The following is a 27,117-nucleotide window of genomic DNA, read 5'->3' as shown; positions in this document are numbered from 1 at the left end:
TTATTTGGTTTAAGTTTCAGACCAGAATTCTCTACTAAAGCCGAATTACCAAAAGCAGAATATATCACTGTCACATTTCCTTCTGCTTTAGTTCTCCTTGTGTCAGTTTCAATTGGAATTGATTTCCAATTCTGATTTGCTCTGCTGTGTTTGCTCTTGACAGGAGTATTTGGTACATCTTATGCTTTCCTGACACATATTAGCCAATGACCTCTATTTAAAATGAGGTTCTGAGTAGTTCTGCTGTAGCCACTAAGAAATGAGTTAAGAATTCCCTGCCCTAGCACATCAGATCAGCTACCTCTTTACCCAGATTGAAAAGTAGGCCAAAGGCATTCCCGTTTTTCCAGGCCTTAAAGAACAGATAAATGACCTTAGAAAACTATTGCTAATTTTTACAATGCTTTGGTAAGCTTGCTGTGACAAGGTACACTTTGTGAGGTAACACTGTGTAATTGCCAGAAAAAATGATCTGATGTGAGCAGGCCCCTGTGCTTGGAGAAGTGCAAGAATGTATGTAGTTAATAAAGGAATGGTATTTTTGCAAGTTTTTTTTTTTTTTTTTTTTTTTAAATCTATTTTTATTTTTTGTTTGTTTGTTTTCCTCCCATTTGGTTTTTAAAAGAAAAACAAATTGATCTCTACCAGGTCAAATAAAAACAATTTCCAGGAACTGAATCCAGAGGAATTAAACTAGTTTGCAAATAACACAGTGAAATAGTAGTCTAGTTAATCACTTGCATACAGATTGGAATTACATTCCAAAAGTTAATTATTACCAAAATCATACAGCTCATGGCAGGCAATGGCTCTGCATCAAGATTTTCAAATTGCAGTATCTGATTATTATTATTATTTTTTTAAGTGCATTGTTAGATAATTAACAGTCACTCCTTGATCTTAACTGTCTTTTAAGGTTTCACACACAACTTCTGACTTTTCCCATGCCTTCAAACAAAACATTTTGAGCTTCCTTTTGAGCTGCTTGTTCCTGCAGGGACCCAATCAGCAGCACATTGCTGATAAATGAATGACCCCATGGGAAAATCATGCTACATCTTACTCCTTTACTTGTGTAACTCTAGTTGCTTTGCTCTCTGTTGCCCACCTTGAGAAAACACAGCACGCAGTGGAAGAGTAATTGAAGCCAAACACCTTACCTTTAAGAGAACTATAGCTTTATGAGCAGCATGACCTAACGCACATCACTACACATATGTGCTAGGGCGCCCGAGCACACCGAGACCACAGGGGGCATGTCAAGATGATCTTTGACATCTCTTTAAGTTGTGTGCTTATGTCAAACTCAATCACTGCAATTCCTCCAACTTTTTATGGGGTTTTGCACCTTTAGCACAGTAAATAGTGATAGAAAATTTCCTTCAAGATGGGGTATCATTAAAGTAGTTATGCCTGGGTAATAGCATTAGATGCTGCTCTCTGGTGCACACCCTTTATCGCTCCCCATTAAAAGCAATAACCCCCCCCCAACTAATACACACCCTGCCTGTGACTAATCATATTTGTCATTTGAAACTTTGATTCAGAGGGGCTCTGAGTTGCTTAAGGGGCCATTTGCAGAGAGAAGGAAGAAATAAAGACTGTACTTCAGTCTGTTTAATCAGCAGATTTTATTGTTCATTTCTGCTGCTCTTCTAGTCACAAAATTCAAGCAACATTTCTAACCTGCCATCATTCAGAGAATTCATTTCAGTGGAGTAACACCATAATTCAGATTCTTAACTCCATAATTCAAGTCTACCTGATAGTCTTTGAGCCAGTCTTCAGAAATATGGACTGCATTGTGAAGATGTGGCTGGCACCTCACAGAACTGTATTTTGGTTAGTGGTAGTTCATGTGCTGTATGCACACAGGAGAAGATATGGAACAAATTTCTGCTCAAAACTTTGCATATCTAATATAATAGTTATGAGATAAAATATTCCTCCCCTCCCTCCCCCCCCAGTGTCTATTTCCATTTCCATATTAACCATATTTTCCCCTAGTTTACTAACAAAAATTCAAATTAAAGAAAATATCTACTAAATGGAGATTTATTCCTAAACTTACACTTTGCTGGGTTAATGCAAATTGCAGAGAGGACAGCAGTGTTATGAAATTACCATATATCAAAGTTTTATCAGAAAAAAAAAAAAACAAAACACTGTCTTTCTGGGGTGCAGGAAGTTCTGTATTCCAATCATGTCTTTGCTGTAGACAGGCTTGTTAATTATAACATAATTCTGCCCTACTTTTATAAAGCACTTAAGACCTGGTAATCCTTCATCAGGTGGATGTTTCCACAAACTGCATTTCTTTCTAGAGATTTCATATGTAAGAAATGATGTGAACAGGGTCTGTAGCAATCGGTCTCATAAAGCCTCCTTACCATCGCTTCTTGCCTTTGCTGCTGTCCTCTGAAACTGTTTCCTGATCTTTGCCATTGCTGCTGAATGTTTCCAATCCTCGTACTTCCAATTCATTGTTCAGTACACTTGCAACAATGCTCACTTAAAGAAAACTTCAAGTAAGCATTAACTTCAATGCTCCCACTCTACCCTGACCTGAACTCAAACGTATCTAATATTTTTTTTTTTTTTTAACTACTCCATGCTCTTTGTTGTAGTGTCCCAGTTTATGCTGGCTTCACATATTTTAACACAAATATATGTACTGTTATGTAAAACACTGTGGTTCACTGAAGAGCTAAGCACTCACCTCTACTAAAACAAACTCTCTTCTGTTGAAAACCTAAGGCTCTTAGATTGGGCTCCACTGCCTTTTTTTTTTTTTTTTTCTTCCATCCCACTTCCTGCTGCTCTGTAGCCAAAGGATTAGCAAGGCATTTCAAAGTCTTGTCTGTGAATCTCTGTATCCCATAACAGCAGAAGCTGACAAGAAAGTTCAATCACCACTGAGCAGCAGGATCACCTACGAGACATGCCTTCTTTCTGCAACCCATGTTATTGTACATTCTGACTTTTTAGTTGGAGTTTCACACTTAACTAAATTAACTTAAGCAAATTGAACTGACTTTGGAAAGACTTTCAACCACTTCCAACCTTAAGTGTTTAAGCCACCTTAAAACAAGGACTTCAGGAGCTAATCATACATCCCTGAAAATACTGTTCCACATTTATGTTTTCTTGCCTTTTTTTCCCCTTGAAGACTGTCCTTAATTCCAATTTTATCATTTCTATGCACTCACCTGTGCAATTGGTGGTGGTGAGGGGTGATGAGTTCACGTGTCTTTAGTGTATTTTTGTATTTTTTTCTTCATACCTTCAAAGACATTCTTTGCCCTTGTCAGTGGTGATGTTGCTATGTGTTATATACTTCACTTTCCATGCATATTTGTCTTTTACTCCACACTTCTAACAAAAAAATGGTGTACCCTGTATGCTGTGATGTATATGGATGGAGGAAGATGATACATGAGGCTCAGGGGTGGCCTTACTGCACTCTACAGGTACCTTAAAGGAGGCTGTAGCGAGGTGGGGGTTGGTCTATTCTCCCACATGCCTGGTGACAGGATGAGGGGGAATGGGCTAAAGTTGCGCCAGGGGAGGTTTAGGTTGGATATTAGGAAGAACTTCTTTACTGAAAGGGTTGTTAGGCATTGGAATAAGCTGCCCAGGGAAGTGGTTGAGTCACCATCCCTGGAGGTCTTGAAAAGACGTTTAGATGTAGAGCTTAGGGATATGGTTTAATGGAGGATTTGTGTTAGGTCAGAGGTTGGACTCTATGATCTTGGAGGTCTCTTCCAACCTAGATGATTCTGTGATTATTTGAAGACATGCCTGGACTTTTTCAGTGGTCCTGAGTGCACAGATGTTAACCTGATCTGTTATTTCAACTCTGCAGTGTTTTTTATCATACAAAATAAAACAACCGAAACAGGTCAGAAACCATTAAAAACAGACATAATACATTTTAGTAATGTTTTAGAAACTTCAATCACATGCATGGTTAAGAAATTGACCATGGAAAATGTGACTTTTACTACTATTCATGGAGGTTGCTAGTAATGGCTAAGGGTAACTGCTGTCTGAAACACCCACCTTCCAGAAACCTACATCTGTTGATGCTCAAAGTCCAGGATACAGCAATCTTAAGATTTTCAACCATCATTCGGCCATCCACAGGTGATGAGAACAAGTAAATCAAAGGTCAGTGTCCCATCTCAATGGCTTTCATTGCTCCATATAAAAGGTACCAATGAAGCAAAATATTTTCAACTCTGTGCACGAAACCTTTTTTCTATACAGCAATCTCTAGTATTGTAAAACCCAGTGTTTCACTACTAATTAAAATTATTTATATGAATTATATTTGGAAAGAGAATTAAATGTGCACGTTTCCATCAACGAACTATACAAGCACTCGACGCATTTTGTTGGAGGAAGGCTATTCATGACTAAGTTTTCACTGTCTTATGAACTAGGAACTAGAATTCAAATACAAAAAACACAGTATTTGGAAAAATCTTTAATAAAACGTTTTAATACAATATTCAACAGCAGAAAAGTGTCAGTTTTCTAACAGGCAACTCAGACACGGGATGTGATGAAAAGACTTATTTACAATAAAATGTACATTATCAGTATCTGTTATCAGTTGTTAACAAAAATCTAAAAAAATCAAAATATCTTCAAAAGTTTTCATGCACTATATACAAGAAAAGTGAAAAAGATTGCCTTCAATTTAAACCCTAACTTCTGAAGTCACTGGGATCCTGCCAGCGTCTAAAGTTTTATAAACTCCTTTACAATTATTTTTTCTTCTTATGTGTCTGTTCACAGACTTGGGCAATGTTTGATTAGTCAGTACTGCTCTTTGGTAAACTGCTAGCCCCATTCCAAAGTTGAGTTTTTCCCTAGCATTTAAAATATGCAATAACCACCCTTTAATATTCATTCTCCCCATACACTGATCAATAAAGAACACATTCTCCAGGTTTATGGCACGTAAACTCACTATAAATTTTTAGAGTATCAAAAAATATGTAGATGAAATTTTAAATTGACTAATTGTATAATCTAGTAAGCATCCCATAAAAATTAAGAAAAAGTGTCACCTGGTATCAGAATAATAATCTACTTAGAAGTATTGCATCTTGCTTCTGAAGTCCCTTAAAAAAACAGCTGTTGTAAATATTAAGTGATTTTTCTGTGATGGGAAACATCTGATTTCTACATTATCACTGGAGAAACGTCCTGAATTTGTCCTATGTACTTCTGAATAAGAAGTAAAACCATCAAGTAATTTTCCTACTCCATCAGTATTTTCAAGCCATGACATCACTATATTAGTTTGGTTTCTCTAAATTTAGTCATACAATCTGATAATGAAAGATAGAAAAGTCGGATACGGGCACTGTAATCTGACAGAAAATCTACCCCGGTACGTGAGAGCCTTTGCAAACACAACCAGGTAAAAAACATGCTAACAACTTTGGTCCCCAATAGGGTCACCTTAAAAAGTCATTACAATCTAGTGAATACCGATATTCAGTTTACAATTTTACTTCAGCTTACTTTCATGACTTGACTTTAACTTTAGTGATAATCATTACATGGTCATATTTGTTATGCCATCAAAACGCTTGCAGAAAATAGTTTTAAAGTTTACTGAACAGCTCCTTTTCCTTATCCCTACTGACAACACTTATTTTAATATAGAAATGAACTAAGCAGCATCATTCTGACTGCATTTTCTAAGTAAAATTCACCAGTTTAAAGTAACCTCATCACTGCCTTTTTGAAAGATAGCAGGATACTAGATTGCTTCCATCAGACACCCAATTGCTTACTACGTCCAACTGCACTCAGATCACAAGGCTGTGTGCCAGGAATGTAGTAAATATATCAAAACACAATTCCCATTCACCTTAACTCAATACAGAAACCAAAACTTAATGCACACAGGCTGAATTCCTAAGAAAGGAACATAGGTTTTATTATAGTCTCCAATCCACCAAAAAAAAAAAAATATCTTACTGAATTATTTTCTACTAGTAACACATTACTATACAACATCTCCAGCAACTGTAGTGTCAAAAATTTGGTAATAAACTTGCTGTTTCTTCCCATCTGTGATGTTATAGGACTTGATGAAGCATTCCAGCCATGGCAAGTCATCTACAAATCAAAAGCAAATTATGATTTAATATTCATTTCTAACTTTTATAGAAGTAGAACTTCAACAGGATCTTAATTAGGATCTAAACATGTAAAATATTAAAAGTGAATAAAAATGAATTACTAATTTGAAATTAAAATTCATAACTTGTATTCCAGTTTGTATGTTAAAATTTACTGCACCATCTGAAATGGTATTCAATGCCAATCAGCTTCCCAGACTACTCCCACCCCCACACCACTTGGTTGTGGTTGTACAACAGTGTAGCATGAAGACCTCCTAGTAATAAAAACTCGTCTCAAGACTAATGAAATTGGTCTCAAAGGGAATCCTTTACACCCTTTACAGTAGGACAGTCTTTTAAAAGTAAAGACTTTGGTATGGTTGTCATCAATATCCATGTACTTTGTGGAGTACACTCCTGAGGTTGGAGCTGTGGCTACCTTGGATGTGTGTGGTTTGGGCATAGATAATTTCTGCCACAGCAGAAATACTGTATGAAAATCTCTTTGACTGAATCTGGGCTGAAGCTTTTTTGCTTAATTTCCATGGATGTTTCCTGTAGCAAGGGATGCTCTAAATCAGTACGTGCATTCAGAAGAAGAATCTTACCCACAGCATGAGCAATACACTCAATTCCCTTTCAGTTTACCCTAATGTGCTGTGACATTCAGTACAGTTCTGGAAAACTTCTGTATGAATACAATCAACATGTTAGTGCCTACCTAAACGTGACTGTATTCACACACCACTGCATGGCACATGAAAATTTACTGAACCATTACGTTTCTTGCTCAAAAGGGTCTTCTACTATTGAAGAAATACATAAAAGCAAATTAACTGGAACTCCCCTTACAGACTCCCTGAATTTCTTGGTTCTGAGTTTTACCCATGCGTAAGTTCAATTCTAAGACTTTGCATATGTAATAGCAGAGAAAAAGACACTTTCCCTTCTCACCCCCCCTTTAAAGTAACGTCAACCTAACCTAATTTTCTTCCTGGAGGGCAAAGCGTATTCATGGTCATCTGCATCTTTTGCTGAAGAAAATTATTACTTAAGATTTCAGAGGCAGGAATTTGGAAGAACTTCTCCTGAAAGAGAACAAAAAGCATAAAGCGTTGGAAGAAGGTAAGAAACCATTAGCCAGAATCCTGACTGCTTATCCTTTTAAAGAACTTAAATTATCCAGAGAGTTAACAGAAGAAAAATATGATTTTTAACAGGAAGACGACAAACTGTCAGAAAAAAAAATAGTAGCCTGTTTTTCAGTATTCCTTAGCATTCAGGGACTAAAGCCACCCAGAAAACACTACATATATATTACTAACATACCTGCATACATGTGTACATGCAATTGGCAAGTATTTCTCATAAATCTCCATTATCAGACAATGTTAAAGCTTGAGAGGACGGTCAGCTCTCCTCAACAGTCCCTCACTCGGAGAACAGAACCCTTTGTTCCCAGAGGAACAAAGTCAGTTGAAAACAAGGGGGCACTGCAATTTGGCTTCATACTTGCACACTTGAAAGGGAGTTCAAGTGAAACTCTCTTTGAGTTCTTTTTGAAAGTTTAAAAACAATGGAGAAGGGCTTATGATGCAGGATGCATTTATGCATGGAAGAATAAAATACGAAAGGAGCAAGGAAATGTTAAATATACCTCTTCATTTATTTTTTTTGTTGTTGTTTGTGGGTTTTTTTGAACTATATACAGCAACATCACTGACAAAGCTCCCATTTATTTTTTCCAAGCTTGTTACCTAATCTTGTATCTCTCAGGGCTATTCACCTTATAGCTTCTGAAGTGAGTTCAAATTTTTGATGGCAATTTCTCCTTTTAAAAATAATATGAACACAATAATCTACCTTTTGTGTAATTTTTGAATAAGACATTTAACAGAAATGATTGGTAGTTAGCAGATAATCCTATAGCAAAACTGACACATATAACTACTTTTTTCTCTCACTCCAAGTTCTTCTGACTATTCACCTTTTCAATGTATTCGATGATTACATAAAGAAGAAAGAAAAGAACTGAGAGCATTCCTGTAAAACTGCAACTGGAAGCTGGTGTTAAGTTTTACTTCAAAGTAGCTCAGTTCCATCTCAGGTGATGCTAAAGGACCAGAGTTCAGGCTTGGAAAGCATTGGTTGCCTTTGAAGTTACCACCAGAAGGAATGGCAACTGGCAATTCAGAAAGAACTGTTTCTTTTTCTTTCAGCCGAGCTGTAGTACTGAGCAATACCTGATAAGAATCCGGACTACTCTGAAGTAAGGATTTCTGGAATTCTGAATCAAGAGATGGTTTAAAACCTTTTTTCCCCACCTCCCTTTTGCAGTTTTGTTTCTCTATATGAAAAGACAATGCACAGTAGAAAGAGGAGATGACTAGTTCAAACAAGGATTACAGTCTTTTATATCCTTTGCTGCTAATACACGGTGGTATTTAAGAAAATACATTTTTTTTCATTATTATTTTTAGAGTCTTAAACAAGGAAAATAATTCTCTTTAAAGTCACATTCAACATTGTTTAGTAAAACAATATATAGTTCAATAGATATTTAAAGCATTTAATAGTACTATGTATTAAACTGCAGTGAAAAAAAAACACTAAATTGTTTCTCTGTCGCATCTTGAAGAAAATTAGAAGCCCCAAGTGCCACTATGCTGACACAATTCTACTTGTGCAGATGTATTACTCCAGTAGTGTATTCTGAGATCCTAATATTCCCAGCTATGAATTACTGGAATAAGAAAAAACACAGATGCACTTATATAAAGACAAAGTTAGAATGTAACACCAAGTTCTTCTCACTTCTTTACCAAATTCTTCTCACTTTTTTGATTGCTTTCCCTTTTCAAAATGGTCAATCTACCATATCAAAATCTGCACCAATCCCTAAAATGTGTGTGCATGTATATGTTTTAAAAAAGTATAGGTTGACATATATTTTTGTTGCACAGAACAATACATTTAGAGGAGCAAACTCACTAAGGCAGATAGCTAGACTAATATCATCTGCCCTAGACTGGAGATGTAAGAAGCAAATACTATCTCTTTTCAGTCAGAAATCCTTCACCTTCAGTACCACAGAAAATTCTTACTCAAACCATCTTTGTGCATCAAAATGGTAATCTAATAATAAAGCTTAAGAATTAGGGTAGAAAGGAGAGCAACAACAAAAAATCCTGAAGAGTAGTTGTGGATTATGTAGTGGACCTAAGTCTGGTACTTTTGAGGACTTTACATGTGACTTGCTTTATAGAATAACAAATATGTCCACTATGTTTACAGGAAAAACAAAGCTGAAGGAACTGCAAATATACAGGAGGGAAGAATATTTTTTTTTTCTTCACAAACTGGAAGGGCATTAAGACAGAAACAAAACAACAACAAAAACACTTTCCACTAGATACTTGTATAAAATACTGGATTTAAGCAAGTCGAACCAACTGCACAAAGAATGCAAAATAATTTCTTAGAGCTGAGGTTCTGCTTGGAAATGTAGGGATTATACCAAGCATGAATCAGGAAGCAAGAAATTCAATGATCACCATTATAGTTACAGACAGAAGCATTATCTGGCAATGACTCATGCTAGGGAGCTGGGTTAGCATGTCAGGGAAAATGTGGGCCAGCTGAAAAGAACCCAGAACAACACTGAGGATGATCAGAGTTTATAAAGAACTCTGATATGGGGGGATGGGTGGGGAACACTCTTATATCTCTTATACGTTTGCATTTATATGTGCATAACACTATTGGTGTGTGCTTTTTTCAGTCTTCGGAAGGAAAACTCATTCAGTGTGTAGTGACAGGAAAAGCATGTGTTCTTCATTGTCTCAGTGGCCTTTAGTTGTTTCAGAGAAGACTGAAAGATTAATTAGGTTAGCAAAGGTTACCTAAGGTTAGCAAAGCAGTGGAATAAACTGCTTCAGGAATCAAAGACTTATCTGTATGGTTATCTGTATGGTTATAGCTACAGCCTAGGATCAGGGGAAGGAAGGCCTCTTCTACTTCATATGGAAAAAAACAACAAACCAGGAATTACTAAATGGATAAGTAATACTACATTCTACTAGGAGTTAAAAAAAAGAAGTCATGAGATTTTGAACTGAGAAGCTACCTGAGTAAATCCTTAAACTCATTCACACAGCATTCAGGCTCCATAATTTACCACTGCTAAAAAAAAGTGAAATTACACCATGTATAAAAGTCTATGGAAAGATAAAATTATCTACTAGCTCCAGCTTTGTCATTATGCTTTGATATTCTATACTTTGATATTTTATTGAAAAACTACTAAAAATCATATTCTGTGCATCTTCATTGATGCACAGTACCGATAACATTACAAGACTTGTAATGGTCACCATAAAACAATGCAAATAACTTAGAACAAATACCTCTATATAAGTATTTGCTATTCTAGTAACAAGTAAACTCTAAATGCACATAATCCTTATAGTCTGTCTTTACCAAGGTTTACTTACGTAATCAAAAAGGTATGCATTTAGTGCTCCTGTTCCATCAACCAGTGTAAACTTCATAATAAAAACATACTGGAGTGGTTCAATACCTAAAACTGAAGAAAAAAATGGCCGTTTTATGTAGTGAATATGCAAGACAAACCTAACAACTGAAACTGACACTATTCCTTCTTTAATGGTAACTTACTTTGAATACTGTAATTAAAAGCAGAAGTCAATAGGCCAAAAAATAAAGTCTCTCTGTTCATACCTTGAGAGCACATTGCAATTTGCTCAGAAACGCTTTAACAAGTGAGGCTCTACAAATACATAGATGTTTTGGAATACTCTTACTCCAGTAAAAGAAAAGATAATATTTGCTTAGATCAGGGATCCTATCTTTCTGTAGGGTCCTCCTACTCTTACTGTCTTATTCAAAGAAGATTAAGAGACTTGCTCTTAATGCAGTGGTAAAACAGTATTTCACCTGAAAACATATCTTCTGAAGAAAATGCTTTTTTTTTTACATTACATAGTAAAAGCTATCAGGTAAACCCTTACTCAGAAGAATTTTACTGGCAGTTCTGAAAATAATGCATTATAAGTAAGTGACTATATTCATTATCTCACTGGTAACAGCAACCATCATCGTGCAAACATCTTAAACTTACAAAGTTACTGCAATTCAGCATCAATCTTTTCTGGGAACATTTACTTAAATTGGCTAGCCATTTTATGTTTTATCTGATATACTTGTTGGTTATCATTTAGTCTGAAAATACAGATGATGAAAGAATAATATACATAAAATAATGTAAATGCTGAAAAGCATTTAATTAACAACACTTTCATTTTGAGGTTTACGTCAGTCATAGCTGCTGCAACACAGTTAGTTAACCATGTATTTACATTTATTTAACGAAATGACAGTTTAAGATAACCACTGTATTGCTTGAATACTTTTTTCTTTTTTCTTTTATGAAGTCTTTATCAAGCTTAGATATTGCTAGACATTCCAACTTATATATAAGAACATGAATTAGTAAGCATGAAAACATGCTTTTATTTTTCCTTAATGTGTTATGAAGTTTTAAGCTCCATTTTCCCTCCAGAATTTTTATGTGTTGACTCTATGAAGTAACAGAGGGAAAACACATAGCAAGAACACACAGATTGTTGTATATTTCCTCTCATCTATTACTTCTTTCAGACTCTACAATATGCTTAGCATGACATGGCTTGCAGATGAAAAGTTTAACTCTATTAATCATTAAATAAGATTTGCTTTAGTCAGGTCACAAAAACTGCATGTTCAAAAGGAAAAGCATTGCTAATTTCTAATACTGCAAGCATATACACAGCTTAAAAATGACATCTGTACCGATGCAACCAAAGATTAATTACATCTGTACTATGACAAGCTTTACTAGTGACATCTATGGTAGAATAAACTATTCCACATATAGGATATTTAATTCATACTAGGAAAAAAAAAAAGTAAATATTTAATTTCAGTTTGTAAAAGGTGAATAAATTTTACAGCTTTTTTACAGTATACTCAAAGGTACACTCCTTCTATACAAACCTGCAACCCGCACACCACGCTATTTTGTATACACACTTAAGAATCAGGACACAAAACACTTTTAGGACAGTATCACATCAGCTGACCTTGTGCTATTTCGGTTGGTTCCCATGATGGTCGTGGTTCTGCTGCCAGGGAACTTAGATTCTTAATAGGCTTTGGAGTTGAACAGTGCTTGCACCTAGCATTTAAAACGAGATGGTAAGACCAACCAAGCACAGAAAGGTTAATACTAGAGGCTTTCTGCACAGAAAATAAATCATTCAAATTTCCTTATTCAATGGGAGCACAAAAGTATTTCTACTGCTGCTTTAAACAACTATTTCACTGGACACGTAGGCTTTAGACTATATCAAAATCCTTAATGCTGCTTTTGAGTCATCCCTGAGAAGAAATATCACCACTCATTTATTCAGCAATATAAACATCTCATTTTGAAATAGCAAGAATTAATCTGAATTTACAGCATCCTCTAAAAACGCTACAGGATTAGAAGAGAAATTTGACTTTACCTATGTTCAAACATTAAGTGAGCTATTAAAGCTATCACTTTCTTTTACTGCTGACATATTTACATATCATTATGAATTTTACACAATGTGGCATCGTAACTGAATGCTGCAAGTGGATGAAAATAATGAAAAATTTCCAAAGTTCTTCTAATTTTCCTCAACAAGCAAAATAACAGAATAGCTATTTTTTCCAAATTAAGCTTCTGTGCGAGCATGTTACAGTTAGACATCAAATTAAACATGTGCTATCTATTTGAGCTACATGTCAAAAGTCAACAGGCCTAATTCCATCCATGGGATATGAAACCAAGCTCAATGAAGTTAATTTTATTTATCTCAAAAAGTTGTGAACAGCCGCATTTGGAAAAGTCAAAACTATAGTAAATGGTATCTGTATTCATTTTATCAGGCCCTTATGGGAGGGCATTAGGGTTCACATAAAATATGCAATATTTCTGCATTGATTTTTTTGTTTATTTTTAGTGCAACACAGAGCTCTGCTTGAAGTTATTAGGACTGCCAAGAAGGAGGACTTCGTAGCTTGCATGAGGTAAACTGGTATTTCTGAGCATTCTGACCTGTATGCTGCTGTGCAGTACTGGGAAAACATACTGCTGCTAGCACTCATTGAACAGGAATAAAGTATTCCAAGTTACAGCACAGTCAGCAGACTTAGATGAGTATACCACATTCCACAGCTCTGGGAACTGTGGAATTCAGACACCTGCTGAAGTTGTTACTACAGCTACTGGCATCCACAAATAGGCAAGGTATTTTGCAGCATTGTGGATCTCAATATACAGCAAAAGGTGAGAAAAGGTCGTCCAAAAATCAAGCTTTCCCAACATTAGGAATTAGAGAGAGAACAAGACTTGGATCGACAGCCTGAATTCGTTTTCTGGGGTCTGTGTTATCTATGTAAAAAAAAAAAAAACTTACAATTTTAAAGCAACATATGTTTTGATCTTAGTCTACTGAGTAAGACCAGAAAATGGTATTTGACTGTCCAGAAAATAGGAGACTTGGACTCATAAGGAATATTTATGCATTCTGCAGCCTGAAGAGGCTCATATGCACATTTCTGTCTATGTAGTTAACGCTGTAAACACAGACCAAAGGCAAGACTGAAGCTGGGTTGCTGTGTAATTAAAGGTGTATGTTTTACACTGCAAGTGAGAGAGATACCCAACTACAGTTCAGTCAAAAGGATGCTTTTATACATCCTTTGTATCAAAGATTCTTTGGACACATTATTCCTTGAGCACTGTTGTTTGAATTACTGAAGGAAATGATCTCCATTTAATACTGTAACTCTTAAAATATTAATAAATATTTTTAACCTACCCATAATATTTTACTTTTCCTTGTAAAAGAAAAGGAGCTGAAAGATCTAATAGTTCAAGATCATTTTTTGTGGATCTCACAGGAATAACACATTTAAATCTTCTCGTAAGCTTCCAGATTTCTTTTGATGTTCCACCTATTAAAAACAGAAAAATGTTTTCTTAAACTGTAATCAAGAATAAATTGAACAAGTTGTGTTTCTTGGCTGATTGGATGTTCATTTCAGGACTTCCACTAAAAACTGAAACCCATTATGGGAAAAAAAAGGAAAAAAGGTCCATTATCTTCTCACTACCTCAACATCAAACTCAAAAAAAAAAAAGAAAAAACAAAGATGGACATTTATTAGAGCAGATGTCTTAATATCTTCCTTAGAGTTATCATGGCCACCATGAAGCTCTATTTAGTTCAAATCACTTCCATATCATTTCTACTATGATTTTACTAGCAATTGTCTTAAAAAGAATGAATAAAGAAACCGTGCAACTTCATCTTAGTAACTGTTTTTCCAGCTTCTAAGTGGCAAAAATCTATTAATTTCCAATTATCAGTTTATGAAAAAGTACCAATTTAAACACATCACATTTGACAGGAGGCTGACCAGCACAGAACAGTGAATAAACCCTTCCCTCAACCAGCTAGCAATGCTGTGCCTCATGCACACCAAGGTACGGTTGGCCCTTTTGGCTGCCAGGGCATGCTGCTAGCTTATATTCAACTTGTTGTCAACCAAAAACCCTAGATCCCTACCTGTGGGATCTAGAAAACGGATCTCTTCAGCCTCTTGTGCCCCAGTCTGAGTGTATACCCAAGACTCCTCCACCCCAGGTGCAGAATCTAACACTCACTCTTTTTAAACTTCACGCGGTTGGTGACTGCCCAGCCCTCTAGTCTGTCAAGATCTCTCTGCAAGGCCTCTCTACACTTGAGGGAGTCAGCAGTTCCTCCCTACTTATTTGGAAATAACAGTTCAATAAAAACATACTATTTAACCAACTACTGAACAACACACAATAAAAAAGTGAGCAAACAAAATAAATATTTTCTACAACTCTTGTTTATCGCTAACTATAAGACCTTTCAAAGATTTTATGTCAAGCAATTATGGCTCTGGGATGTAAAACATTTAATGTATGTATTTGTAACTTGTATTGCAGATCTAACTAGAGAAGAAATCAATACAGGTGCATTATTACTGGTGAAACAAAAACGCACAGTAACATGAAGCATCTTCAATGAACATCTGATAAAAAAAAGTTTAAGGAAAACAGACAGATATATTTGAAATAGCTTCTCCAAAGGTCCTCCAAGTCCAGTGATGTGGTTAAAGCCTCTCACATGCAGGTAAATCTCATCAAAGTAATAAATATACTGAATTCAGGGTAGTTTTAACTATTGCATTGCTAAAAGGCCTCCAGACTTCCAACTTTGCTCTAATATGAAGTTGCATCAAGTGAATATTTTCTGGCTCCTAAGAGACTAGCATAAAACATACAGAATTACCAGGGGTTATGTGAAATCACTGTGATTCATATCATTAGAAATAATGAGAATATGCAAGGATCAATAATCTACGTGTTACCTAACATTTCACTGGTCAGTTCAACTGATTTGCAGCAATGGTTATAGATTTTCCTCACTCCTTATGAAGGCTCACCTAAAAGTTCTGTCCATATCCAACTATTTCCTCAATTCCAGTGCAATAGGTACCAAACACAAGACAGGAAGTTCTTGCTTCAGTATAATGATCATAGGGAAGAATAGAGTCTCATGTTAGACAAGAGAAATTTGCTTGTGTTTAACAAACAAACAACCTTGACCATGGCTGTCTATTAGCTGTCATAATGCATTTGGCCTTGGAGTTTGGTCTATATCTGGAAAAGTATTAGGAAGATTTCTAGGGAGACTTCAAAATCTTAACTTCCAAAAACTTGTAAGATGAAAGTGAAAGTAGCATATGGCTTGGAACGGGTTCATGATCAACGTCCTGGGAAAAAAAGAAAAAGGAGCTAAAACACTGACTATGCTCCAACATGAAGCACTTATTTCCACATGCACAGATACTGAGTTGCTGGCATTTTAATATCTGAAAAAGAACAAGTTTTGTTTTAGTTATTTTAAAAGAACACAGTAGAAATATTTTTTCTTTTTTTCCCCGCAAAGATACGGTTGGATTACACAAACACATACACACAAATCCAGTTTGGAACATGTCAGAGGCATAAGCCTGCTATCAGAACTAGTAAAACATAAAACCTAGCAGGAAACAGAAATGGTTTGCTATTGACCCTGATGCAAAGGACCACCTGACTCACATTTACTTATTCACACCAATACTTCGGCACTTTAAGGACTTTGTTTTGTACTGAGAATTTATTATTCTTATTCTATCAAAAATATTCCTTATTTGGATTCTTGCTAAATTGCTTTATTTAAACTTTAGTGGATATTTCTCTTCCCTGAAGCAAATCTGATTTTAAAAAAATAGGCTGCAAGAAGCTCTATTTATCTGAAACAACACTGACATCCAGAGGCTGACAAAATTAAATGTAAGCTTGTATCATATGACTTCCACACCTTTACAATATCAAGACTAAAAATTATTTTTAGAAGACTCAACCAGACTTCAAATGTGAACCAAAAATCAGTAAGCACAGCTGGAAAACAACATAGTCACATATTAATTTCAGGAGAACCACCAATAAACTTACTACTATAGCTTAGAATAGGTAGAAGAAGCACCTGACCAATCTTACGAGTCTTCAAAGACGACTTTTTCATCTGTGTCTACAACATTAACAAAGTTCCAGCTGAGTTTTCCTTTTTTAAGAAAATGCCTTTATGTTTATTACTACTTACAGTGAATGTAAATTGAACATATCTTAACTTTAATTATATGTACACCCAGAGTGGACACTGTGCCATAAGTGATATTTGTATTTTATTTATCTTACCTTCTATCATAAGCAAGGTATCTTCAGGATATAGAAGCATCTCATCGTGCTTTACAAAATGAATAGTTATTTTCCTTTGTTTCTGGCCTTGCGTAGTCCACATTACAGATTCGTACCAGGACGTACTGTGTAATTCTGGGTTTGGGGGAGTAACTGCACAGCCTTGCAAAATTAAGTCAAAGGCATCTCCATCTGGAACTTCTTGCCTAAAACCATTTTCAAAATTAATATGTTATACTAACAGCAATCTAGTAACAAGGAAGACCGAACTCTGAATAAATACTAAAAGTCATGAGACAAAGTCTATACAGGAAAAAAAATACATACATTTTTACATCAATTTAGGCATTAAGAGCTATATAGCAAGTTATATTAAGAAAATTCAATTCCATTTTAACAAATACATGGAGTAATGTAAGCTTACCTATGAGCAAAGGCAGCCTAGTGGCTTTGTTCACACATGTAAATCCATGGAAAAACAAGTAAGATTTAAGGGATTTCAGTTCGGCCTTAAAAAAGCCACACAATTGCATACCCTTTAGAGGAACTAAAAGACCTTACAAGCTCATACAAATTCCAGTTTTATGTTCCAGCCTATTTTACTTTGTGTATTTTGGAGAAAGAAAAAAAAAGTGCAGAAGTAGAATTGCTTCACATATGCATTGTAAAAGGAAAATCTGCAACTCTGCGTCACAGAGTTTTTTGTTTTTCCCTGTTGTATTAGAGAGCACCATTTCCAGTTGTCACCCACAAGGAAATAATAAAGGAAATAATAATGTGAGGAATTCAAATTTTAACAGCATTGCCAACAGGAAGAGAGCCAACAGGTGGTACAGAAAGAAAAAAAAAACACATTGGGATGTTTTCTCCTAAGCAAGGCAGACCTGCCTGGGCAGGGCTTGGGCTATTTCATAAAATACTGGAGAAAGTAGATAGCAACCTTCAGAGTGAAGTTAAAGAGAAAATACCAACAACTCCTGCAGCTTACTTCAATGATTTATCTTGCAAACCCAAGAGCAGCTTGCTCTAGTCAATAGAACAACTCCTGCATATAAAGCCCAAACTTTGATATTCTTCTGCTATAACTGTAAAATTGATACACAAAAGTCTTGTTGAACCTGAACTTTCATTTCATGAGCACACTGCTGCTGTTCGTGTGAACTCTTTCCACTTGTGTTCCTGGATAACTATTTTAAATGGAAAAGTTAAACTTCTGGCCTCTACAGCCTGTAGATTTCCCACACAGGCAGGAATAGAACAAATTGGTTTTCAGCAAAATGAAACCCGAGGGTTGTAATCTCTTTAATGTGAATATACAAATAAAACTATTTCCATTTATATCAATAACAGAAAAGCAAACATCACTCCCATGTACAAAAAAGGGCAAGGAGGACAAGGGGAACTAAAGGCTGGACAGCTTTGTCTCTATCCCTGGGAAGAAGATGGAGCAGATAATCCTGGAAACCATTTCCAGGTACATGAAGGGCAAGAAAATCATCAGTGGTAGTCAGCAGGGATTAACCAACGGGAATCCATGCTTGACCAACTTTATAAGTTTCTATGATGAAATGACCAGTCTGGTAATGAGGGAAGAGCCACAGATGTTGTCCACCTGAACTTTAGTAAGGCTTTTGACAGTAAGTCCCATAATATATTCATAGATGAACAAGCTGTTGGTGACTAGGCTGAATGGACAGACAGTGAGGTGATTTGGAAATACGTGAGCCTAGAGGATGGTAATCAGTGGTGTGAAGAGTGCCAAGTCTAATTGGAGGCCAGTAACTAGCCGAGTACTCCAGGTGTCAATATGGGATCCAGTCCTGTTTAACACCTTCATTAATTATCTGAACATTAATTATCTGAACCCCCAACAAGTTTGCTGACAACTGGAGGGGATGGCAGATACACCAGAGGGTCATGCTTCCATCCAAGACAATCTCAACAGGCTGAAGAAATGATCTGGCAGGGAAGTTCACAGGGACCTTGGGGAAGCACAAAGTTTTGCACAGGGGGAGGAACAAGCCCATGTGAACAGGGGGAGGAACAAGCCCATGTGAACAGGGGGAGGAACAAGCCCATGTGAACAGGGGGAGGAACAAGCCCATGCACCAGTACATGATGGAGGCTACCCAGCTTAAAAGCAGCTCTGTACAAAAGGATCTGGGGGTCCCAGTGGTCACTAGGCTGAAAATGAGTCAGTAGCATACCCTCACCACAAAGAGGGCTAATAGCAGCCTGGGCTGCATTAGGCAAAGTATTGCCAGCAGGTTGAGAGAAGTGATCCTTACTTTCTACTCTGCAGTGGTGAGACCACAGCTGGAGTAATGTGTCCAGTTCTGGGCTTCCCAGTACGAGAGAGACTTGGACATAACATAGTCCAACGGACCACAAAAATGATTGGGGGGGGGGGGGGGGGGTATCTCATCAATTCATATAAATACCTGAGGGGCAGAGAGGACAAAGCCAGACACTTTTCAGTGGTGTCCTGCAACAGGACAAGAGGTAAAGGGCACAAACTGAAACGCAATAGGTTCTGTCTGAACATCAGGAAACTCTACTGTGCAGGTGGCTAAGCAATGGAACAGGTTGCCTAGAAAGGTTGCGGAGTCTCCCTCCTTGGTAATATTCACAAACCACATAGACATAGTCCAGGTGGTCATGCTTGAGCAGGGAGGTTGGACAAGATGACCTCCAGAAGATCTGTCCAATCTCAGTCATTCTGAGAATATTTTGCTATTTACAGGGAATCTTTCAAAGTCTGAAAAAAAAAAAATACACCTCTCACTAGGGTTTTATGTATGAAGAATTATAAGCATCTTACTGCAGAAGGTTAAAAGTTCAAACTCACATTGAACTTTCCTCAGTCAAGCTCTTCGGTATATGCTAAAACAGGAAACAACTTATTTGCCACAGCAGAATATGTAAGAATTACATTTCCTTCTCTGGCCTTTTAATTCACTCAACTCAAGCTACAGTATTGTATTTCACTGATTCCTTTCACCTGACACACGATGTTGAGAACAGAGAAGTTAAATTTTTGGAAAATCACTGCAAGTAGTCCCATCACTGCTGCAGGATGGTAGCAGTAGTAGTAGTAAGAAATACTCTGAAGGCTTGCAAATCTTTCTGGTTGAAAGTCTGTCCTAATTATGAGGCAAAAAGATGGCAGCACTTTGTGAAACAGCAGGAGACAAACAGGAATGGAGAATCTAACAAGTCAAGAATACATAAAAAGTCAAGTAAAATTGTGGGATAAGGATAAAGCTCAAAAGGAACAAAAAATCCTACCAATTCTACAGGCTTATATAGAGTTGGTAATTATGTCTAAAAAGTGGCAGAGACACTTGGTAATTATTTCCTTTTTATACTTGGCAATAAAGATCAAGTACGTCTATGTTTTGAAGATGATGAAGCACTACTTACATCAGCAACCAAGATAATATTATAACAACATCTGATGGGAAATACTGTTAAAGGAGCAAGCATATTACTTTGCACCCAAAAGTACCAGGAAAAGCTAGTATGGGCATTTTCTTGTCTCAGTGACTTTCATTTCTAATAAATTTTTATTACACAAAAAAATCCAAAAGGATATGAGAATGCTAACATGCCATCACTTAAAGAAGGAAATATTTTACACCAGTTTAACATAAAGCTGTTTGCTCAGGACTGATGTGAGGCTAACCCACACACTCAAAAAAAAGGTGATACAGGATTCAGATGATCATGAATAGCACTAAAATGCATGTCACTTTATATTTTAGTTGAAAATAGACTATGTCAAGCAAACTTTCCCTCATTTTAGAGAGATTACAGTAGAAATGGCTGTTTTGAGGTGAGATTATTTAACCAAACAACATTTGATACAATGAGAAACCACATTACAGGGGAAATAACAATCATAAAATTGGTGAGTGAACTAACTCGAGTCAGAAAAAAAAAAAAGACAAAAATAGTGAGATGAATGTTATTTCCCTGGTATTTTTGGATCAAGAAAAGAGGCCTCCTCTGGAAGATTCTTTTTATCCAAAGACATAATAATGCTGACCATAACTTAGAGACTATGGTTCTATGACTATCACACCCTTTTGCACATCCTATTTTAAATCTGAAAGACAGAACCAAGTATTTAAATACAATGTCAGCATAAGAAATGCTCACTGTCAAATTTGAAAATAAAGAAAAATTGTTTTGAAAGTGCAAAGAGGATTCTGTAACTGCAACCCATCTGATGATTTCAAATTTTCTTATTACCAGTGAGCTTCAAATCTTTGCTCAAAATGAAATAAATTTAAATTCAGCTCATTTTACACAAAAAGAAGATAAAAATACACTGAAAATCTAGACATCCTAAAACACATAGAACAATTTCTAAATTAATTTTACTGTGTAAATCACTTACAAAGAATTGCATTTGGAACAATGAAGTTTAATAGATTGATAGAGCTTCTGGGGTTTAAAAGTTCTCAGCTTTGCTCTAATGCGATATTGTTGAGGAGCTCTGCTGTTCCGAATAGTTTTCAGTACTGTGTTACTCAACTCCTGATGATCTGTCAATACTGCAAAACAACAACAACAAAAAGCCACACATACCTATTAAACAACATATTTGGAATATGCAGAACAGTCACTGCAGGTATGCATTTTCTCTTAATTCTCTCCTTCTCTTTGCCCTCGAAGTTGCAGCTTCAGTTTTATTAATACAGCGTGCTACTGCAACCTTTAAGATAAGGCTGTGGGATCATGATGTAGAAACTCAACATATGGAAATAAGATACCTACATGTTTTTTTCCTTCATAAAAACAATTCATAAACTTAGAATCTTATAATAGTTCTTACTGTAATAAGTAATGGATATTCAACATTTGAGCTGATGTCTCAAAAACAGTTTTTTTTTTTTCTTTAGTAGAAATAAACTTCATTTTGTCCTCAAAATGTTCCTTACCTGTAACAGATAATTGCTGACATCTCTGTGATTCAAGATCTGAAATCAAGAAAAATTTCCTAATTATTTTCCTTTTCTTCTTTACCATGTGGACATACAAAACCAGATAGACAGACAAATACACAACAAAAAGTCGAACACAAAATGGAAATCCTAATAACCTATGAAAACAATATAACAAAAAAAGAAGAAAAGCAAACAGGAGACAAATATTAGATGTCAAAACCTAGTATACTTGAGCAGAAATTCGTGTATATATTAAATAGCAATGCTCATTAAAATGAACTCTTTCTGATTTTTCATAGTGTATACAATGAATGATAACTGCTGATATAAACTGTATTTATCCCTCTGCAATCTTTCTGGACAAGAATCCAGACATTCTAACACAAATATGGACTGCCTGGTCCCTCCTCTGAACAGCTGCTACTACACATACACAGTGCAGTAAATGTGTTCAAAATTCTTTCTAAGTATTCTACTGTAGGATTTTAAAAGCCAGAAGCAAGGATGCAGACTGTGTGCAACCAGCTTTAGAGTTTAACTAACTTTTAATTACTTTTATTCTAAGATAAAAATACCATTAAAATTATTAATATAGGATCTGGAGAACTGTCCATAAGCTACTGTTTTTCCATGGCACCATACTTTGCCACTCTCCCACTAACACAACTTTTCCACACGATGGATTTGGAAATTCTCCTCAGCAAGCAGCTGTGCAGTGGCATTTCCAGTGTCTGTCTTTAACAAACCTTCTGTTAGAGAGAGCGATTTGTTATGACACTCAACTTTATGACCTAATATAGTACGATTAAGAACCCAGCCGTTGTTTAATAATTTATTCACTACCTTCTATGAAAATATTTTTCAATGTATGTGAAAGGCTTCTGTGAGATAGGACAATGTAAGGTCAATTTCCAGTCTAATAAATCAAAAGAATTCTCTAACACTTTGTATGTGAAAGTAATATCACACATTTAGAGAAGCAATAACTGTAACCTTATCTTGATCATATATATATATATAAGAAGGAAGAGGAAATCAGTTTTCAATTATTCTTACCTGCAATATTGCTAGAAGTGCTATCTAATTCCAGCGAAGACATGCTATCCATATTCTGACTGTCTGCCAGTTCCACAGATTCTAAGAATCTAAAAATAAATGGCTACATATATTATAATCTAATAGTCTCTCATGTGTATATATAGATATATGAATGAGAGACTATGTATATGAAACTTACTGTTTATCAATACACAGGTATAATGTTCAGACAAATTCTCGAGCATAGATATAAAACTCAACTGAATCATAAGTTGCAGGACTGCATATTAATGAATGTAGGTGACATTCCTTCCCAAAGCACTTCTGGAACTTTAAACACAACATAGTGCCAAAAGAAATTCTATATTCTCGATAAAGGAACAGGGACTTTGGTTGTTTAGCTTTTCCTTGTGTATAAACTTGGTTCAGAAAAGTTTTATATTACATGCTTCATTTTAAACATCTTTTAAGACTATTTGTAACTAACATATATGCATATGCTTAAAGTGCCCTAAAGCTTAACCATGGCTTTTCTCTCTAAAAAATGTCACTATAGAACATAGTAAGTACGTTAGAGTTGGAGATTCATTACAGCACTATAAAATAGAAATCTTAATTTCCCAATTAAAAAAAATTACCTTTCATTTACTTATCCTCCCAGATACCAATTGTTCACATTAGCAGTGCTAAAGGCATATTCTGTTCCAGAGTTTCTGGTTCTTACATCCATTTACAACTCTAAATTGGTACAGTTGTAATGCTGTTTTCCAGAATCATCTAGGAAAAAAAAAAACATAGAACTTACGTTTTTAGTTCTTTAATATCTGGGTGACTTTCTGGTAACACTCCTATTCCTCGACCGTAACAGGTGCCACCATGAAGATGGAATTCTACATGTGAAACATCTTCATTTTCAGCACTTGCTTGTTTTGTATGAATACTGTAAATTCTCAGAAAACTTCCAATCTTAAAAAAATAAAAAGAAAATATTTGGTAACACAAAGTTAGCTGTTTACTTGGAAAAATGTAGGCCTCATAAAGCTCTCTCCCTGTTTTTACAGAATCACAGAATAGCTAAGCTTGGCAGGGACCTCTGGACATCGTCTCACCAACCACCCTGCTCAGAGCAGATTTCTCAGGGCCTTGTCCAGCTGGGTTTTGAATATTTTCAAAGATGGATACTCCAAAACCTCTTGGGTTGACCTGTGCATTTTGCTTTATAAGACATTACTGGCAGCAAAGGCTGCTTTCAGAACCAGCATGTCTTCTTACAAAATCTGATTCTCAAGCAGTCTTAGGCATACAGATTAAGGGAGCCAATGTATTATTTTCCCGAGGGCAGTTTGTCTTCTATATTCTCAATGCAACCCTCAAGAGACCAACGTGCTGCAACTTTGCCATGTATGATTATCCTCAGCAATTCACACCGTGTCCATCAGCATGTTATCTCTTTATGTATACATCTGCTTACACAGGTTTCTCTACTGTATCTCACTTTTACATTACAGGTAATATTTTTTTTTATGCCAGAACAAAAGGAAATGTATTAGAAATTCAAAGATTTTGAGACATGGATTCCAAAGTCTCCCAGATTTCCAGGGAGTACATAGAGTGTGTACTTCATGTTTCGCTTATTTTGTGTTCTCTAAAAGTTTGGTTCAGTTACACAAATGGACTTACACAAGTCCCTATTCAGAAAGAAGTTACAGAGTGGTGACCGCTAAACATATCTTTACAACCTTGTTTTTATTTCAGAATTTCACTCCTTTTATCCCTCTCTATCACCAACTCCATCCAAAAAAAACCAAACCAATGTTCTAGAGGTAGATAATCTGGAGACTTCATTATATTGTTAACTTTCCTATGATGTGACTTAAAGGCCTTTGAATCAAATTTACTAGCACCTAAATAATTTTCTTAAAGTCTAACCTAAGATTCAGTTGATAGATGGTAAGCTACATATATTAAATAACCTGGATTTATATTCACCCTAAGTATCTTTTAAATAGCACTATATAAATGATAAATTATTTTAAATGGAATTCCATTAACATTAATATTACAGCAGCCAGTCTGTTAAGCCTTATTTCAGCTTTAGCTCTAATTTTAGATACACCAATAGCCAGTGACAGAGTAACTTTGAACTGTAGAAACCCCCCAAAAATCACAGAATGGCTTCTGTTGGAAGGGACCTTAGACCATCTAGTTCCAATCTCCCTGCCATAAGCAGGGACACCTCCCACTGTACCAGGTTGCTCAGAGCATCATCCACCCTGGCCTTGAACGTTTCCAGGGATGGGGCATCCACAGCTTCTCCAGGCAACTTGTGCCAGTGCCTCACCACCCTCTGAGTGAAGAATTTCCTCCTAATATCTGATCTACATCTCCCCTCTTTGAGTTTAAAACCTCTCCATATAATATTATTTCCATATAATGTCCTATCACTATCTGCCTGTGTAAAGAAAGTATACCTATTAGACTGGTTTGGCCAGGTCTTAAGATTACATGTAGATAAACATCTGGATGCACAAAAGGACGTAGAGCAGCACAGAATCCTTCTGGAATCTGTATCAAGGAACAGCCTACAACTATATAATACTGGTATCAAACTGCTTCTTTAAACAATAAAGAAAAAGGCAGCAGATATTTAAATTCAGGCACTTGGGACATAAAGTTGCACTTCAGCCAGCACCTACTTTGCTTCTGCCATAGAGCTCCTACCAGAGTTTTAATTATCTATATATTAGGGGCTGCTCATTTTGTCCATTGAAAGCATCTCACTCGTTTTACACAACTTACCATATGTGGTTATGGGCAATAACTAGTATCATCACTCTTATATTTGCATAACCTGAAATTACTGGTGATGGACTGTTAGATGCTAGCAGGCTAGAAATGAGGTGCTTCTGAAGGTTTCATGTTATCTCCTACTCGACAGACAAAACCAGATAACATTCAGATTATAAAGCACACAGCGTAACATCAGTTTACTGCCCTTTTTTCATATGTTTCCTCTAAATAAATGCTTCAAAAACATTGCACCTAGGTTATGTCGGTCTTCCCATCTTTACCTTCTATAAGAGCTAAGTCACTTTTTAGATCTGGAAGGATCTAAAGGAGGATCCTTCCTAAAGGAGGATCTCCCTTAAGGAGATCCATCCATCTGCTCTAAATCCAGTTAAGAACCTTAAGTCCATAAGCATTCTGGAAGAAAGAAAGTACCGGACATAACATATATATGATACTGGATAATTTATTTTTCATAGTATCACCACTTGCATTAACTGAATCCATATCTAACCATAAATTCATAGTAACAAAATGTTTTCTGGAATATGACTCAGTTACGGTAACAAACATCCTTTGCAACTCTTTTTTCCCCACCCCCAGAAGAGGAGCATCTCATACATCTGTATCAATACAGTAACGTACAGCATCTCCGTCCATATGCCAAAATGGAACTTTAGGAAAAATTCCCTGATTTTCTGGGGTCCTCTTTTCCTTTCTATTGCCCATCTGCAACAGAAGCATGCAAGAAGGCTCACTGATATCAACAGGACAACTTGCACATTTAGATGGTGGTTAAGAGGCTTATCTGGAGCATTTTTATTTATGTATTTATTTATTCTCTTTTCAGATGCTCAATTTCATTTAACTACGTTGAATAAAACAAAATGCAAGGGACAGACATTATAAAACTAAACAGATAACTATGACAAATGTTTTTGGATAAACAGCCTTTTAGGTTCTTATCTATGTTCTGCCTATCAAATAACCTTATATCAATACATTATTGTCAATCTACTTTTTTTTTTCCAAGAGCAATTTGTATATGAGCAGAAATAAGGTTTTTTTTCTTTCAAAAACACTGTACGAAAAAAGTAAGTATTTAATGTTACTAACATGTGGTAGAGGAGAGCCAAGAAGGCAAGAATGTAAAATGTTGACTTTGCCTTCTAAAATTGTGTGCTGAAATTCATGCAAAAAGTCCAATGAATTACATGTTTTAGTGCAACACTCAACTTCCCCAAATTTATGATCACTACAAAAACATTGCTTTCTCCATATGCGTTTTATTAGATCACTTCTGAAAACGTTATTATTTTTATATATTTTA

General features: G+C 35.9%; 1 protein-coding gene across 1 annotated transcript in view; it reads right to left on the bottom strand.

Moving 5' to 3' along the window:
• Positions 1–5,964: 5,964 nt before the first annotated feature.
• The window catches only part of POT1 (protection of telomeres 1), a 74,589-nt gene continuing 53,436 nt past the window's right edge, over positions 5,965–27,117 (bottom strand). The window contains exons 11-20 of the mRNA XM_035338247.1: positions 23,806–23,966; positions 23,019–23,107; positions 21,957–21,995; positions 21,413–21,569; positions 17,011–17,216; positions 14,057–14,192; positions 12,287–12,381; positions 10,640–10,731; positions 7,129–7,234; positions 5,965–6,141 (exon numbers count right to left, since the gene is read on the bottom strand). Coding sequence (XP_035194138.1) covers positions 6,029–6,141; positions 7,129–7,234; positions 10,640–10,731; positions 12,287–12,381; positions 14,057–14,192; positions 17,011–17,216; positions 21,413–21,569; positions 21,957–21,995; positions 23,019–23,107; positions 23,806–23,966 — 1,194 coding nt within the window. The 3' untranslated portion in view covers positions 5,965–6,028. The remainder of the gene's footprint in view (positions 6,142–7,128; positions 7,235–10,639; positions 10,732–12,286; positions 12,382–14,056; positions 14,193–17,010; positions 17,217–21,412; positions 21,570–21,956; positions 21,996–23,018; positions 23,108–23,805; positions 23,967–27,117) is intronic.

The sequence above is a fragment of the Oxyura jamaicensis genome, chromosome 1 (assembly GCF_011077185.1).
Source record: "Oxyura jamaicensis isolate SHBP4307 breed ruddy duck chromosome 1, BPBGC_Ojam_1.0, whole genome shotgun sequence".
Taxonomy (NCBI): domain Eukaryota; kingdom Metazoa; phylum Chordata; class Aves; order Anseriformes; family Anatidae; genus Oxyura; species Oxyura jamaicensis.
The sequence above is the reverse complement of the archived record's forward strand: the minus strand, read 5'-3'. Positions and strand labels throughout refer to the sequence as shown.